The sequence below is a fragment of the Pristiophorus japonicus genome, chromosome 2 (genome assembly GCF_044704955.1).
Source record: "Pristiophorus japonicus isolate sPriJap1 chromosome 2, sPriJap1.hap1, whole genome shotgun sequence".
Taxonomy (NCBI): Eukaryota; Metazoa; Chordata; class Chondrichthyes; family Pristiophoridae; genus Pristiophorus; species Pristiophorus japonicus.
In genome coordinates, this window is record NC_091978.1 from 18,463,540 (window position 1) to 18,480,236 (window position 16,697).

Here is a 16,697-nt window from a genome sequence, read left to right on the forward strand (position 1 = left end):
GACACACAGGTCTCGTTGCACCTCCCCTTTTCCTAATCTGCTGCCATTCAGATAATATTCTGCCTTCCTGTTTTTGCCACCAAAGTGGATAACCTCACATTTATCCACATTATACTGCATCTGCCATGCATTTGCCCACTCACCTAACCTGTCCAAGACACCCTGCAGCCTTTTAGCGTCCTCCTCACAACTCTCACCGTCACCCAGCTTAGTGTTGTCTGCAAACTTGGAGATATTACACTCAATTCCTTCATCTAAATCATTAATGTATATTGTAAAGAGCTGGGGTCCCAGCACTGAGCCCTGCGTCACCCACTAGTCACTGCCTGCCATTCTGAAAAGGACCCGTTTATCCCGACTCTCTGCTTCCTGTCTACCAACCAGTTCTCTATCCACATCAGTACATTACCCCCAATACCATGTGCTTTGATTTTGCACAGTAATCTCTTGTGTGGGACCTTGTCAAAAGCCTTTTGAAAGTCCAAATACACCACATCCACTGGTTCTCCCTTGTCCACTCTACCAGTTACATCCTAAGTGAAAAGCTAGAAACAGTGGATATTCTTAGAGACTTGGGGGTTCAGGTACACAAGGGGTAGGCCATTTAGGACCAAGGCGAGGAGAAATTTCTTCACTCAGAGTTGTGAGCATGTGGAATTCTATGCCACAAAGTTGTTGGGGACAATTCATTAGATATATTCAAAAAGAGAGTTAGATATGGCCCTCATGGCTAAAGGGATCAAGGGGTATGGAGAGAAAGGAGGAATGGGGTACTGAAGTTGCATGATCAGCCATGATCATATTGAATGGCGGTGCAGGCTTGAAGGGCCGAATGGCCTACTCCTGCACCTATTTTCTATGTTTCTAGACCAATAGTGTCATGAACAGGTACAGCAAATAATCAAAAAGGCTAATGGGCTGCTGGCCATTATTTCTAGAGGATTGGAATACAAGGGGGTAGAAGTTATGCTGCAGCTGTACAAAGCCCTGGTTAGACCACACCTGGAGTACTGTGAGCAGTTCTGGACACCCCACCATCGAAAGGATATATTGGCCTTGGAAGGAGTGCAGTGTAGGTTTACTAGAATGATACCCAGACTCCAAGGGTTAAGTTACGAGGAGAGATTACACAAATTTGGGTTGTATTCCCTCGAATTTAGAAGGTTAAGGGGTGATTTGATCGAAGTTTTCAAGATATTAAAGGCAACAGAGAGGGTAGATAGAGAGAAACTATTTCTACTTGTTGGGGAGTTAAGGACTAGGGGCCACAATCTAAAAGTTGGAGCCAGGCCTTTCAGGAGTGCAGTTAAGAAACACTTCGCCACACAAAGGACGATAGAAGTTTGGAACTCCCTTCCGCAATTGATGCTAGATCAATTGTTAATCATAAATCAGAGATTGATAGCTTTTTATTAATTAGAGGTATTGAGATATTCAGTTGCCTCGGCCCCAAGCTCCGGAACACCTGCCTAAACCTCACTACCTCTCTTTCCTCCTTCAAGACGCTCCTTAAAACCTACCTCTTTGGTCACCTGCGCTAATTTCTACTTATGCGGCTCGGTGTCAAATGTTTTATCTTACAATACTCCTGTGAAGCGCCTTGGGACGTTTCACTACATTAAAGGCGCTATATAAATACAAGCTGTTGTTGTTGATGATGATATGGGCCAAAGACGGACATATGGAGTAAGGTCACAGATCAGCCATGATCTCATTGAATGGCAGAATAGACTGGAAGGGTTAAATGGCCTACCCCCTGTTCCTATTTATGTTCAACCTTCTGGCACAGAGGCAAGAGTACTACCCCCTGAGCCAAGGCAACACCTGTATAAATGCAGGTCCGCCTTTCTGTTAAGAACATAAGTAGGTGTAGGCCTTTCGGCCCCTTGAGCCTGCTCCGCCATTTAATACAATCATGGCTGATCCGATCATGGACTCAGGTTCACTTCCCTGCCCGATCTCCATAACCCCTTAGTCCCTTAAGGATGGAAGTTAAAAAAAAAATACAAGTTAATGAACAATGGATTTCATTTATTTATTTCTTCAATATGACAAAATAAACACATTCTGCATTGCACTCCTCTGTACATTCAATGAATATATCCCCTGATTCTTTCAATATATCGAACGCAGACAGTTTGTACTCAACATTTCCCAGGACAGACTTTTTGCTCAGATTGCTTTTACATTTTTAAACTAAACTCCCAAAGGGAGATCACATTACAAGCAGAAAACTGAGGTACCAAAAGAAAGAGAGAGAGAGAGAGAGATCAATCTTCGGTTATGGTGAAACTTTGCGAGTTATTTCACAGTTTAGCGAGCACAGCATCGTGTGGTGACACAGCGTGACCTGTTGTAGCCAAATGGAGCACAGTGTTTGGGTATAGGCTAGTCGAATCCCTGCCAGTCGCTCTGCTCAGAGTCGTATTCCAGTTCAGTGCCGACGCACTTCACACCTTCCAACAGCATGGGGGTCCCATGCAGCCGATCTGAAATACAAGCAAAATTGGGAATGGTAGATTAGAAAGGAAAAAAGGCTTGGGTTTATATAGCGCCTTTCACGACCATCGGATGTCCCAAAGCGCTTTACAGCCAATGAAGTGTAGTCACTGTTGTAATTGGGAAACACTGCAGCCAATGTGCCCACAGCAAGCTCCTACAAACAGCAATGTGATCATGACCGGGTAATCTGTTTTTTTGTTCCGTTGATTGAGGGATAAATATTGGCTAGGTTACACGTGTATGTGCGTAAAGTGCCCATGGCTCGAGTTAGAGAGAACTGGCTGATACTGCGCTGAGAAAGGCCCATTGTGTCTCTGCAGGCTCAAGCAAAGTCCGGAAGGAGAAGTCTTGAACATAAGAACATCGGAAATGGGAGCAGGAGCAGGCCATTTGGCCCCTCGAGCCTGCTCCACCATTTAATACGATCATGGCTGATCTGATCTTGGGCTCAGCTCCACTTCCCTGCCCGCTGCACAAAACCCTTTATTCCCTTTTTGCTCAAAAATCTGCCTATCTCTGCCTTAATATATTCAATGACCCAGCCTCCACAGCTCTCAGGGGCAGAGAATTCCACAGATTTACAACCCTCAGAGAAGAAATTCCTCTTCATCTCAGTCTTAAATGGGCGCCCCCTTATTCTGAGACTATGTCCCCTAGTTTTAGTTTCCTCCACAAGTGGAAATATCCTCTCTGCATCCACCTTGTTGAGCCCTCCCATTATCTTATATGTTTTGATAAGATCACCTCTCATTCTTCTGAACTCCAGTGTGTGTAGGCCCAACCTACTCAACCTATCTTCATAAGTCAACCCCCTCATCTCTGGAATCAACCTAGTGAACCTACTCTGAACTGTCTCCAATGCAAGCAAGTATATGCTTAATACGGAAAACAAAACTGCACGCAGTACTCTAGGTGCAGTAGGACTTCTTTGCTTTTATACTCTACCCCCCTTGCAATAAAGGCCAACATTCCATTTATCTTCCTGATCACTTGCTGTACCTGCATACTAACTTTTTGTGTTTCATGCACAAGGGCCCCCAGGTCTCTCTGCACTGCAACACTTTGCAATTTTTCTCCATTTAAATTATAACCTGCTTTTCCATTTTTCCTGCCAAAGTGGATAACCTCACATTTTCCCACATTATACGCCATCTGCCAAATGTTTGCCCACTCACTTAGCCTGTCTATATCGCTTCGCAGATTTTTTAATGTCCGCCTCACAATTTGCTCTCTCACCCAACTTTGTGTCATCAGCAAACTTGGCTACATTACACTCAGGGGCACTGTGCACAGTTCTGGTCTCCATATTTCAAAAATGATATAGAAGCACTGGGGGAATGGCAGAAATGACTTTACAAGAATGATACCAAAACTGTGTGGATACAGCTAACAGGAAAAACTGACCAGGCTGGAGCTCTTTTCTCTAGAAAGGAGACGACTGAGAGGTGACCTAAAGGTCTTTAATATAATGAAGGGGTTCAATAGGGTAGACATAGAGAGGATGGTTCTACTCGTGGGGGAGTCCAAAACTAGGGGCCATTAATATAAGACAGTCATCAATAAATCCATTGAGGAATTCACAAGAAACTTCTTTACTCAAAGTGTGGTTAGAATGTGGAACTCGCTACCACAAGGAGTAGCTGAGGCGACTAGCACAAATGCATGTAAGGGGAAGCTAGATAAGAGGGAGAAAGGAATAGAAGGATATGTTGATGGGGTGAGATGAAGAGTGTTGGGAGGAGGCTCGTGTGGAGCATAAACACCGGCACGGACCTGGCTGTTTCTGTGCTGTCAAACCCTGATATTTGAGACAAGTCTCCTATTTAAAACATTAAGAACTTCTTTTTCATTATGAACTGCTCGCTGTATATTTACAATATGACAGCCAAGGGGGATAGAAATAATGTGACACAAAGAGCATGCCCGCGCCATGCCTTCAGGGCTGCTGACCGAGGGCTGTGCGGCTCCTTGTCGGCCGGCCTGGACACGATGGGCCAAAATGGCCTCCTTCTGCCCTCAGGGTAACTAAGCTTGCCTTGCCAGTGTCGCCAGGGCTCATCATGAAGAAAGCCACGCGGGTAAGTTGCTGGAGGGCCGTGGGTGCCTGTGGAACATTAAAAAAAAATTCATCCATGGGATGAGAGCATCGCCGGCAAAGCCAGCATTTTTTGCCCATTATTTCTATCCCCCTTGGCTCATCAGGGAGAGCAGCAGCAGCCAGATTCATGGCACCATGGCTGGCTCTGCTGCACAGGAGGGCAGAAAAAAGAGTGGGAGAGCGATAGTGATAGGGAATTCGATTGTGAGGGGAATAGATAGACGTTTTGTGGCTGCAACCGAGACTCCAGGATGGTATGTTGCCTCCCTGGTGCAAGGGTCAAGGATGTCTCGAAGCAGGTGCAGGACATTCTGGAAAAGGAGGGCGAACAGCCAGTTGTCGTGGTGCATATAGGTACCAACGACATAGGTAAAAAACGGGATGAGGTCCTACGAGCTGAATTTAGCGAGCTAGGAGTTAAATTAAAAAGTAGGACCTCAAAAGTAGTAATCTCAGGATTGCTATCAGTGCTGCGTGCGAGTCAGAGTAGGAATCGCAGGATAGCTCAGATGAATACGTGGCTTGAGCAGTGGTGCAGAAGGGAGAGATTTAAATTCCTGGGACATTGGAACCGGTTCTGGGGGAGGTGGGACTGGACGGTCTGCACCTGGGCAGGACTGGAACCAATGTCCTAGGGGGAGTGCTTGCTAGTGCTGTTCGGGAGGCGTTAAACTAATATGGCAGGGGGATGGGAACCAATGCAGGGAGACAGAGGGGAATAAAATGGAGACAGAAGCAAAAGATAGGAGAATAGTAAAAGTGGAAGGCAGAGAAACCCAAGGCAAAAAACAAAAAGGGCGACTTTACAGCAGAATTCTAAAGGGTCAAAGTGTGTTAAAAAGACAAGCCTAAAGGCTCTGTGCCTCAATGCGAGGAGTATTTGGAATCAGGTGGATGAATTAATTGCGCAGATAGCAGCTAACGGGTATGATGTGATTGGCATCCCGGAGACATGGCTCCAGGGTGACCAAGGCTGGGAACTCAACATCCAGGAGTATTCAACATTTAGGAAGGATAGACAGAAAGGAAAAGGAGGCGGAGTGACGTTACTGGTTAAAGAGGAAATTGATGCAATTGTAAGGAAGGACATTAGCCTGGATGATGTGGAATCGGTATGGGTGGAGCTACGGAATACCAAAGGGCAGAAAACGCTGGTGGGAGTAGTGTACAGGCCACCACTGGTAGTAGTGAGGTTGGGGACAGCATCAAACAAGAAATAAGGGATGTGTGTAATAAAGGTACAGCAGTAATCATGGGCGACTTTAATCTACATATTGATTGGGCTAACCTAACTGGTAGAAATGCGGTGGAGGAGGATTTCCTGGAGAGTATTAGGGATGGTTTTCTAGACCAATATGTCGAGGAACCAACCAGAGAGCTGGCCATCTGAGACTGGGTGATGTGTAATGAGAAGGGACTAATTAGCAATCTTGTGCGAGGCCCCTTGGGTAAGAGTGACCATAATATGTTAGAATTCTTTATTAAGATGGAGAGTGACAAAGTTAATTCAGAAACTAGGGTCCTGAACTTAAGGAAAGGTAACTTTGATGGTATGAGGCGCGAATTGGCTAGATTAGACTGGCAAATGATGCTTAAAGGGTTGACGGTGGATAGGCAATGTCAAACATTTAAAGATCACATGGACGAACTTCAACAATTGTACATCCCTGTCTGAAGTAAAAATAAAATGGGGAAGGTGGCTCAACCATGGCTAACAAGGGAAATTAAGGATAGTGTTAAATCCAAGGAAGAGGAATACAAATTAGCCAGAAAAAGTAGCAAGCCGGAGGACTTGGAGGAATTTAGAATACAGCAGAGGAGGACAAAGGGTTTAATTAAGAGGGGGAAAATAGAGTACGAGAGGAAGTTTGCCAGAAACATAAAAAATGACTGCAAAAGCTTCTATAGATATGTGAAGAGAAAAAGATTAGTGAAGACAAACATTGGTCCCTTGCAGTCGGATTCGGGTGAATTTATAATGGGGAACAAAGAAATGGCAGAAAAATTGAACAAGTACTTTGGTTCTGTCTTCAGAAAGGAAGACACAAATAACCTTCCGGATGTACTAGGGATCCAAAGGTCTAGTGAGAAGAAGGAAATGAAGGATATCCTTATTAGGCGGGAAATTGTGTTAGGGAAATTGATGGGATTGAAGGCTGATAAATCCCCAGGGCCTGATGGTCTACATCCCAGAGTACTTAAGGAAGTGGCCCTAGAAATAGTGGATGCATTGGTGATAATTTTCCAACAGTCTATTGACTCTGGATCAGTTCCTATGGATTGGAGGGTTGCTAATGTAACACCACTTTTTAAGAAAGGAGGGTGAGAGAAAACGGGTAATTATAGGCCGGTTAGCATGACATCAGCAGTGGGGAAAATATTGGAATCAATCATTAAAGATGAAATAGCAGCACATTTGGAAAGCAGTGATAGGATTGGTCCAAGTCAGCATGGATTTGTGAAGGGGAAATCATGCTTGACAAATCTTCTGGAATTTTGTGAGGATGTAACCAGTCGAGTGGACAATGGAGAACCAGTGGATGTGGTGTATTTGGACTTTCAATAGGCTTTTGATAAGGTCCCACTCAAGAGATTGGTGTGCAAAATCGAAGCACTTGGTATTGGGGGTAATGTACTTACATGGATAGAGAACTGGTTGGCAGACAGGAAACAGAAAGTCGGGATTAATGGCAGGCAGTGACTAGTGGAGTACCGCAGGGCTCAGTGCTGGGACCCCAGCTCTTGACAATATATATTAATGATTTCGATGATGGAATTGAGTGTAATATCTCCAAGTTTGCAGATGACACCGAACTGGGTGGCAGTGAGAGCTGTGAGGAGGACGCTATGAGGCTGCAGGGTGATTTGGATAGGTTAGGCGAGTGGGCAAATACATGGCATTTGTGGATAAATGTGAGGTTATCCACTTTGGGGGCAAAAACACAAAGGCAGAATATTATCTGAATGGCGGCAGATTAGGAAAAGGGGAGGTACAGCGAGACCTGTGTGTCATGATTCATCAGTCACTGAAGGTTGGCATGCAGGTACAGCAGGCGGTGAAGGCGGCAAATGGTATGTTGGTCTTCATAGCAAGGGCATTTGAGTATAGGAGCAGGGAAGTCTTAGTACAGGGCCTTGGTGAGGCCTCACCTGGAATATTGTGTTCAGTTTTGGTCTCCTAATCTGAGGAAAGACGACTTGCTATTGAGGGAATGCAGCAAAGGTTCACCAGACTGATTCCTGGGATGGCAGGACTGTCATATGAGGAGAGACTGGATCAACTAGGCCTGTATTCACTGGAGTTTAGAAGGATGAGAGGGGATCTCATAGAAACATATAAAATTCTGACGGGACTGGACAGGTTAGATGCAGGAAGAATGTTCCCGATGTTGGGGAAGTCCAGAACCAGGGGACCTAGTCTTAGGATAAGGGGTAAGCCATTTAGGACCGAGATGAGGAGAAACTTCTTCACTCAGAGTTGTTAACCTGTGGAATTCCCTACCGCAGAGTGTTGTTGATGCAAGTTTTTTAGATATATTCAAGAGGGAGTTAGATATGGCCCTTACGGCTAAAGGGATCAAGGGGTATGGAGAGAAAATAGGAACGGGTACTGAAGGAAGGATCAGCCATGATCTTATTGAATGGTGGTGCAGGCTCGAAGGGCCGGATGCCCTACTCCTGCACCTATTTTGTATGTTTCTAACTGCCCTTGAGAAACTGGTGGTGAGCCGTCTTCTTGACAACTGAGGCGCCATTTGAGACGGCAGTTCAGAGTCATCTGGAGGGAGGAGAGCATGCCAGGAGATCTCAGAGATGCTGTGATCGTGACCATCTTTAAAAAAGGGGACAAGTCCGACTGAGGCAACTACAGAGGAATTTCCCTGCTATCAACCACTGGGAAAGTCATCGCTAGAGTCCTCCTCAACCGTCTTCTCCCTGTGGCCGAGGAGCTCCTCCCGGAGTCACAGTGCGGATTTCGTCCACTAAGGGGCACAACGGACATGATTTTTGCAGCGCGACAGCTACAGGAAAAATGCAGGGAACAGCGCCAGCCCCTATACATGGCCTTCTTCGACCTTACAAAGGCCTTTGACACTGTCAACCACGAGGTTCTTTAGAGCGTCCTCTCCTGTTTCGGATGCCCCCAAAAGTTCGTCACCATCCACCGCCTGCTCCACGACGACATGCAGGCCGTGATCCTTACCAACGGATCCATCACAGACCAAATCCACGACCAGACCGGGGTCAAACAGGGCTGCGTCATCGCCCCAACCTCTTCTCAATCTTTCTCGCCGCCATGCTCCACCTCACAGTCAATAAGCTCCCTGCTGGAGTGGAACTAAACTACAGAACCAGTGGGAATCTGTTCAACCTGGGCCATCTCCAGGCCAGGTCCAAGATCACCCCAACCTCTGACGTCGAGCTACAGTACGCGGACGACGCCTGCGTCTGCGCACATAGAGGCTGAACTCCAGGACATAGTCGACGTATTTACTGAGGCGTACGAAAGCATGGGCCTTACGCTAAACATCCGTAAGACAAAGGTCCTCCACCAGCTTGTCCTCACCGTACAGCACTGCCCCCCAGTCATCAAGAACAAGATCCGTGGACCACTTCCCATATCTCGGGAGCCTCCTAGCAACAAGAGCAGGCATTGATGACGAGATCCAACACCGCTTCCAGTGTGCCAGTGCAGCATCAGCCGCTTGAGGGAAAGGAGTGTTTGAAGACCAGGCCCTCAAACCTGGCACCAAGCTCATGGTCTAGAGGGCTGTAGTAATACCCGCCCTCCTGTATGGGTCATCGTGGGCTGCCCCGACCTGTGTGAGAACACCACCGCAGGTCGGGGCTGTAAATAGAACTGGAGTGCAGGGCCCTGGAACATCATGGCAGAGGTGCGGCGAATGAGGGTACACGGCCCAGAAGAGCCGAGAGCCCAGGGGCAGCATGGGCCAGCCCACACTGCGACGTGTGCGCACTAGGCCCGTGCAGCAGTGCTGATCTCCAGTCGTTCTGGTTAACCCTTGCCACTGGACCAAGACCTAGCTCTGTCGAGCCCGTGTGGTGGCTGGTGTGCAACGTCCACCACACGTTAAAAAAATCCACCCACAGGCATCTTCCACCCTTCAATTGGAGTTCAGGATTGGAACATCAGGTGCTTCATTGAAACATCTGTGAACTCATGTGGAAGCAAGTCATCCTAGTTCGAGGGAACGCCTATGATAATGATGGGTATTGCTCAGAGACATGGACCATGTACAGTAGACACCTCAAATCGCTGGAGAAATGTCACCAACGATGTCTCCGCAAGATTCTACAAATCCCTGGGGAGGACAGACGCACTGACATTAGTATACTCATCCAGGCCAACATCCCCAGCATTGAAGTACTGACCACACTCGATCAGCTCCGCTGGGCAGGCCACATAGTTCGCATGCCAGACACGAGACTCCCAAAGCAAGTGCTCTACCTGGTGCTTCTTCAAGGCAAAAGAGTCAAAGGTGGGCAGTGGAAACGTTACAAGAACACTCTCAAAGCCTCCCTGATGAAGTGCGACATCCCCACTGACACCTGGGAGTCCCTGGCCAATGACCGCCCTAAGTGGAGGAAGTGCATCCGGGAGGGCGCTGAGTGCCTCGAGTCTCAACGCCGAGAGCATGCAGAAATCAAGTGCAGGCAGCGGAAAGAGCGTGCGGCAAACCAGTTCCACCCACCCCTTCCCTCAACCACTATCTGTCCCACCTGTGACAGAGTCTGTGGTTCTCGTATTGGACTGTTCAGCCACCAAAGAACTCACTTCAGGAGTGGAAGCAAGTCTTCCTCGATTCCGAGGGACTGACTATGATGATGATCAGAGTCAACCAACATTTGCCATAAGTCTGGAGCCACCTATAGGCCAGACTGGGTAAGGGCGGCAGACTGCCTTCCCTGAAGGACATTAGGGAACCAGATGGGTTTTTATGACAACTGGTAGTTTTTTAATTCCAGATTTACTTAATTAATTGAATTTAAATTCCCCAGCCGCTGTGGGATTTGAACTTGTGTCTCCGGATCATTAGTCCGGGTCTCTGGATTACTCGGCCAATAACAGGGGCGAGGAACAGGGTAGCAAACAAATAAATTCAAAACAAATTGTATTTATATAGCGCCTTTAATGTAGTGAAACGTCCCAAGACGCTTCACAGTTTTATGAGACAAAAGGATTTGACATCGAGTCACACAAGGAGAAATTAGCGCAGCTGACTAAAAGCTTAGTCAAAGGGGTAGTTTTTAAGGAGCGTCATGAAGGAGGAAAGAGAGGTAGAGAGGAGGAGAGGTTTAGGCAGGGAGTTCCAGATCTTGGGGCCCAGGCAACAGAAGGCACGGCCACCAATGGTTGAGCGATTATAATCAGAGATGCTCAGGAGGGCAGAATTAGAGGAGTGTGAATGTGGGAGGCCAGGAGTGCGTTGGAATAGTCAAGTCTGGAGGTAACAAAGGTATGGATTAGGGCTTCAGTGGTGGATGAACTGAGGCAGAGGCCGACATGGGAGACGTTACAGAGGTGCAAATAGACGGTCTTAGTTAGGCTGCGGATATGTGTTCAAAAGCTCATTTCAGAGTCAAATATGACACCAAGATTGCGAACAGTCTGGTTCTGCCTCAGACAGAAGTTTGGGGGGGGGGGGGCGCGGGGGAATGATGGAGTCAGTGGCTGGGGAAGGGAGTTTGTGGCGGGGACCAAAAACAATGGCTTGGTTTTCCCATTATTCATTTGGAGAAAACATAGGTAGAAACCCACCTGAGCAGGTCAGAGCCCTGTGGAGAGGAGGAAAAGTGACGGGAGAGAAGGGGGGGCGGGAGATGGGTTGAGCACAGATAATGAGGGGGGGGGGGGAGAGAAACCATGTTTTACATGCAAGAGGCTGGTCGCAGGGGGAACCTTACCTTTGATTCCACTAGGTGGCAGCGCAGGCAGTAAGAACGGCTGCACCAGTGTCTGGGCCAAGATTCACTTGCACACAAGCTGGTCTAATGTCAACACACACGTACGCTACTTATAGATCAGACATTTCTTTTAGTGTTGGGGCACTTTCTCCTCCTAACGCTGAGCACATTCTGGAGCTCAGGGGAATGTTAATGACCTTGAGGCACTGCTTGCAGAGGAGCGGGGAGTTAAATTGCCAACGTTGGTTGGACATATTCCTGGAGGTTTCATCACATGACCCGCACCCCCCTTCCCACCTCCCCCACCACTGGTCAACCAACATGCCCTTCCTCGTGAACAACCGGAAACTAAACAGGCTCTTCATTCTATGAGGAGAGATTGTGTAGAACGGGTCTATACTCTCTCGAGTTTAGAAGAATGAGGGGTGATCTAATTGAACCATTTCAGATTCTGAGGGGGATTGACCGGAGAAATGCTGAGAGGTTGTTTCCCCTGACTGGAGAGCCCAGAACGAGGGGACACAGTCCCAGGATAAGGGGTCGGCCATTTAAGACAGAGATGAGGAGAAATTTCTTCACTTCGAGGGTTCTGAATCTTTGGAATTCTCTGCCCCAGAAAGCTGTGGATGCTGAATCGCTGAGTACATTCCAGACTGAGATTGCTAAATTTTGGGAATCTAGGGGAATCCAGGGATATAGGGATCAGGCGGGAAAGCATAGTTGAGGGCGAAGATCAGCCATGATCGTATTGAATGGCGGAGCAGGCGCGAGGGGCAGTATGGCCGACTCCTGCTCCTATTTCTTATGTTATGTTATTATCATTTGATTGAATGATGCTAGACGGTCTGTCAAAAAGCCTTCACTCCTGCCCGCAACCCCTCTTCCTCCACAACATCTCCAATATGTTTAAAAACATAATAGACAGAAGTGTTTAAAGCAAATGAAAAAAAAAAATTCTCTCTGGAGATCAATCTTCAATTCCTGGTGATGTCAGGCCAATCCTGGAGGGTTGGTGACCCAATGGAGTGTGGTCCTGGAACCGTGGTCAACATTCCTGCCAACATCACCATGAACAGACTGTATGATCCCTTGCCTCATTGCTCATCGTGTCAGCCATTTTGATGTGATGGAACACTGGTAACATAAATCTGAGAATACAATGCTGGTCTTAGTAGAAGTGACCATGATGTTCTTGGATTGTCATTAAAGAAAACCCAACTGGTTCACTCATGTCCTTCAGGGAAGGAAATCTGCCATCCTTACCCGGTCTGACCGATAAGTGATTCCAGACCCAACCAATTTGGTTGGCCTGTTGAAATGGTACAGCAAGTAATCAGGAAGGCAAAGAATGCTGGCCTTTATTGCAAGGGGATAGAGTATAAAAACAGATAAATCCTGCTACAACTGTACAGGGTATTGGCGAGGCTACACCTGGAAACATAGAAACATAGAAAATAGGTGCAGGAGTAGGCCATTCAGCCCTTCGAGCCTGCACCGCCATTCAATGAGTTCATGGCTGAACATGAAACTTCAGTACCCCCTTCCTGCTTTCTCGCCATACCCCTTGATCCCCCTAGTAGTAAGGACTTCATCTAACTCCCTTTTGAATATATTTAGTGAATTGGCCTCAACTACTTTCTGTGGTAGAGAATTCCACAGGTTCACAATTCTCTGAGTGAAGAAGTTTCTCCTCATCTCGGTCCTAAATGGCTTACCCCTTATCCTCAGACTGTGACCCCTGGTTCTGGACTTCCCCAACATTGGGAACATTCTTCCTGCATCTAACCTGTCTAAACCCGTCAGAATTTTAAACGTTTCTATGAGGTCCCCTCTCATTCTTCTGAACTCCAGTGAATACAAGCCCAGTTGATCCAGTCTTTCTTGATAGGTCAGTCCCACCATCCCGGGAATCAGTCTGGTGAATCTTCGCTGCGCTCCCTCAATAGCAAGAATGTCCTTCAAGTTAGGAGACAAAAACTGTACACAATACTCCAGGTGTGGCCTCACCAAGGTCCTGTACAACTGTAGCAACACCTCCCTGCCCCTGTACTCAAATCCCATCGCTATGAAGGCCAACATGCCATTTGCTTTCTTAACCGCCTGCTGTACCTGCATGCCAACCTTCAATGACTGATGTACCATGACACCCAGGTCTCGTTGCACCTTCCCTTTTCCTAATCTGTCACCATTCAGATAATAGTCTGTCTCTCTGTTTTTACCACCAAAGTGGATAACCTCACATTTATCCACATTATACTTCATCTGCCATGCATTTGCCCACTCACCTAACCTAGCCAAGTCACTCTGCAGCCTAATAGCATCCTCCTCGCAGCTCACACTGCCACCCAACTTAGTGTCATCCGCAAATTTGGAGATACTGCATTTAATCCCCTCGTCTAAATCATTAATGTACAATGTAAACAGCTGGGGCCCCAGCACAGAACCTTGCGGCACCCCACTAGTCACTGCCTGCCATTCTGAAAAGTACCCGTTTACTCCTACTCTTTGCTTCCTGTCTGACAACCAGTTCTCAATCCACGTCAGCACACTACCCCCAATCCCATGTGCTTTAACTTTGCACATTAATCTCTTGTGTGGGACCTTGTCGAAAGCCTTCTGAAAGTCCAAATATACCACATCAACTGGTTCTCCTTTGTCCACTTTACTGGAAACATCCTCAAAAAATTCCAGAAGATTTGTCAAGCATGATTTCCCTTTCACAAATCCATGCTGACTTGGACCTATCATGTCACCATTTTCCAAATGCGCTGCTATGACATCCTTAATAATTGATTCCATCATTTTACCCACTACTGAGGCCAGGCTGACTGGTCTATAATTCCCTGTTTTCTCTCTCCCTCCTTTTTTAAAAAGTGGGGTTACATTGGCTACCCTCCACTCGATAGGAACTGATCCAGAGTCAATGGAATGTTGGAAAATGACTGTCAATGCATCCGCTATTTCCAAGGCCACCTCCTTAAGTACTCTGGGATGCAGTCCATCAGGCCCTGGGGATTTATCGGCCTTCAATCCCATCAATTTCCCCAACACAATTTCCCGACGAATAAAGATTGCCCTCAGTTCCCCCTCCTTACTAGACCCTCTGACCCCTTTTATATCCGGAAGGTTGTTTGTGTCCTCCTTAGTGAATACCGAACCAAAGTACTTGTTCAATTGGTCTGCCATTTCTTTGTTCCCCGTTATGACTTCCCCTGATTCTGACTGCAGGGGACCTACGTTTGTCTTTACTAACCTTGGATGAAGCGACCGAGTGTAATGTAGCCAAATTTGCTGATGATACAAAGATAGGTGGGAAAGCAAGTTGTGAGGATGCAAGTAATCTACAAAGGGATATAGATAGGCTAAGTGAGTGGGCAAACATTTGGCAGATGGATTATAATGTGGGAAAATGTGAGGTTATCCACTTTGTTAGGAAAAATAAAAAAGCAAATTATTTAAATGGGGAAGAGATTGCAAAATGTTGCCGTACAGAGGGACCTGGGGGTTTTTGTACATGCAACTCAAAACGTTAGTATGCAGGTACAGCAAGTAATCAGGAAGTCAAATGGAATGTTGCCCTTTATTGCAAGAGGGATAGAGTATAAAAGCAGAGAAGTCCTGCTACAACTGTACAGGGTATTAGTGAGACCACACTTGGAGTACTGCTACAGTTTTGATCTCCTTATTTAAGGAAGGATATACTTGCATTGGAGGCTGTTCAGAGAAGGTTCACTAGGTTGATTCCTGAGATGTAGGGGTTGTCATATAAAGAAAGGGTGAGCAGGTTGGGTCTATACTCATTGGCGTTTAGAAGACTGAGAGATGATCTTATTGAAACATATAAGATTCTGAGGGGGCTTGACAGGGTAGATGCAAAGAGGATGTTTTCCCTCATGGGGCATAATCTCAGAATAAGGCGCCGCCCATTTAAAATGGAAATATGGAAGAATTTCTTCTCTCAGAGGGTTGTGAATCTTTGGAATTCTCTACCCGAGAGAGCTGTGGTGGCTGGGTTATTGAATATATTTAAGGCGGAGATAGACGAATGTTTGAATGATAAGGGAGTAAAGGGTTATGGGGAGTGGGCGGGGAAGTGGAGCTGAGCCCAAGATCAGATCAGCCATGATCTTATTAAATGGCGGAGCAGGCTCAAGGGGCCAAATGGCCTGCTCCTGCTCCTACTTCTTATGTTCTTATGAGCTTACACAGGTATCTACAAGATACCAAGAGGAAAGGGAAAAGTTCATCATGAGCACTACTTCTAGTTAAATCACAGTACCGCAAGACTGGGTGATGAGATGCAAAGTGGTGAAAGACAAGGTCAGAGAGCACACCTTCACACAGAGAGCTGGTTCTGTGAACATGCTCACAGAGGTTAAACCGAGGCCCTGTCTGCTCTCTTAAGTGGACGTAAAAGATCCCTTGGCATTATTTAAAAAAGAAAAAACAAATTTTAATTTGAACCACATCTAAAGTTTAATTTGTGTAAGTTTGTCAGTTTTAGCCAGGGGGCACTTGTACAATGTGTGTTTTGGTGCCCTCAAAAAAAAAAAAAACAAGGGGGCACTTGAAATGTTTTTGGAATGTACCCCCCTCTTTTAATCAGGGGGCACTTGATTAATGTTCACAATAAAATAGTTGTAGAGCTGTTACATTGTGAGTGACTTAGCCAGTCACGTGATGTTCACAAGACTCAAATAAAACCCCAGTCAGTTGGGTCTAGGTCTTCCTGAGGTATGCGATTGTGAGCCTGGTGGATGAACAGGTAATGTGTAGTGTGACTGTTAAACCTTTGTTAATAAACCAACTAGTTCTTAATAGCAATGTGTTATGAATTCTTAAGCAAAGAACCCATGAAGCAAATGCATTACAGAGAGGGATCAGCGGTCAGTGATCTCGGGTGGAGCAGTGGAGGCCAAAAGCCTGAATTAATGACAACCTGCGTTTATATAGCGCCTTTAACATAGTAAAATGTCCCAGGGTGCTTCACAGGAGTATTATCAGACATACACTGATATATTAGGGCAGGTGACCAAAAACTTGGTCAAAGAGGTAGATTTTAAGTAGCGTCTTAAAGGAGGAGGGGTAGAAAGACGGAGAAGTTTAGGCAGGGATTTCCAGAGCTTGGGGCCTGGTCAGCTGAAGGCACGGCCACCAATGGTAGAATAAT

General features: G+C 46.5%; 1 protein-coding gene across 2 annotated transcripts in view; it reads right to left on the bottom strand.

Moving 5' to 3' along the window:
* Positions 1 to 2,021: 2,021 nt before the first annotated feature.
* adissp (adipose secreted signaling protein) overlaps positions 2,022 to 16,697 on the bottom strand; it is a 277,083-nt gene continuing 262,407 nt past the window's right edge. For both annotated transcript variants that reach the window (XM_070861118.1, XM_070861127.1), the window contains exon 6: positions 2,022 to 2,489. In XM_070861118.1, coding sequence (XP_070717219.1) covers positions 2,389 to 2,489 — 101 coding nt within the window. In that variant the 3' untranslated portion in view covers positions 2,022 to 2,388. The remainder of the gene's footprint in view (positions 2,490 to 16,697) is intronic.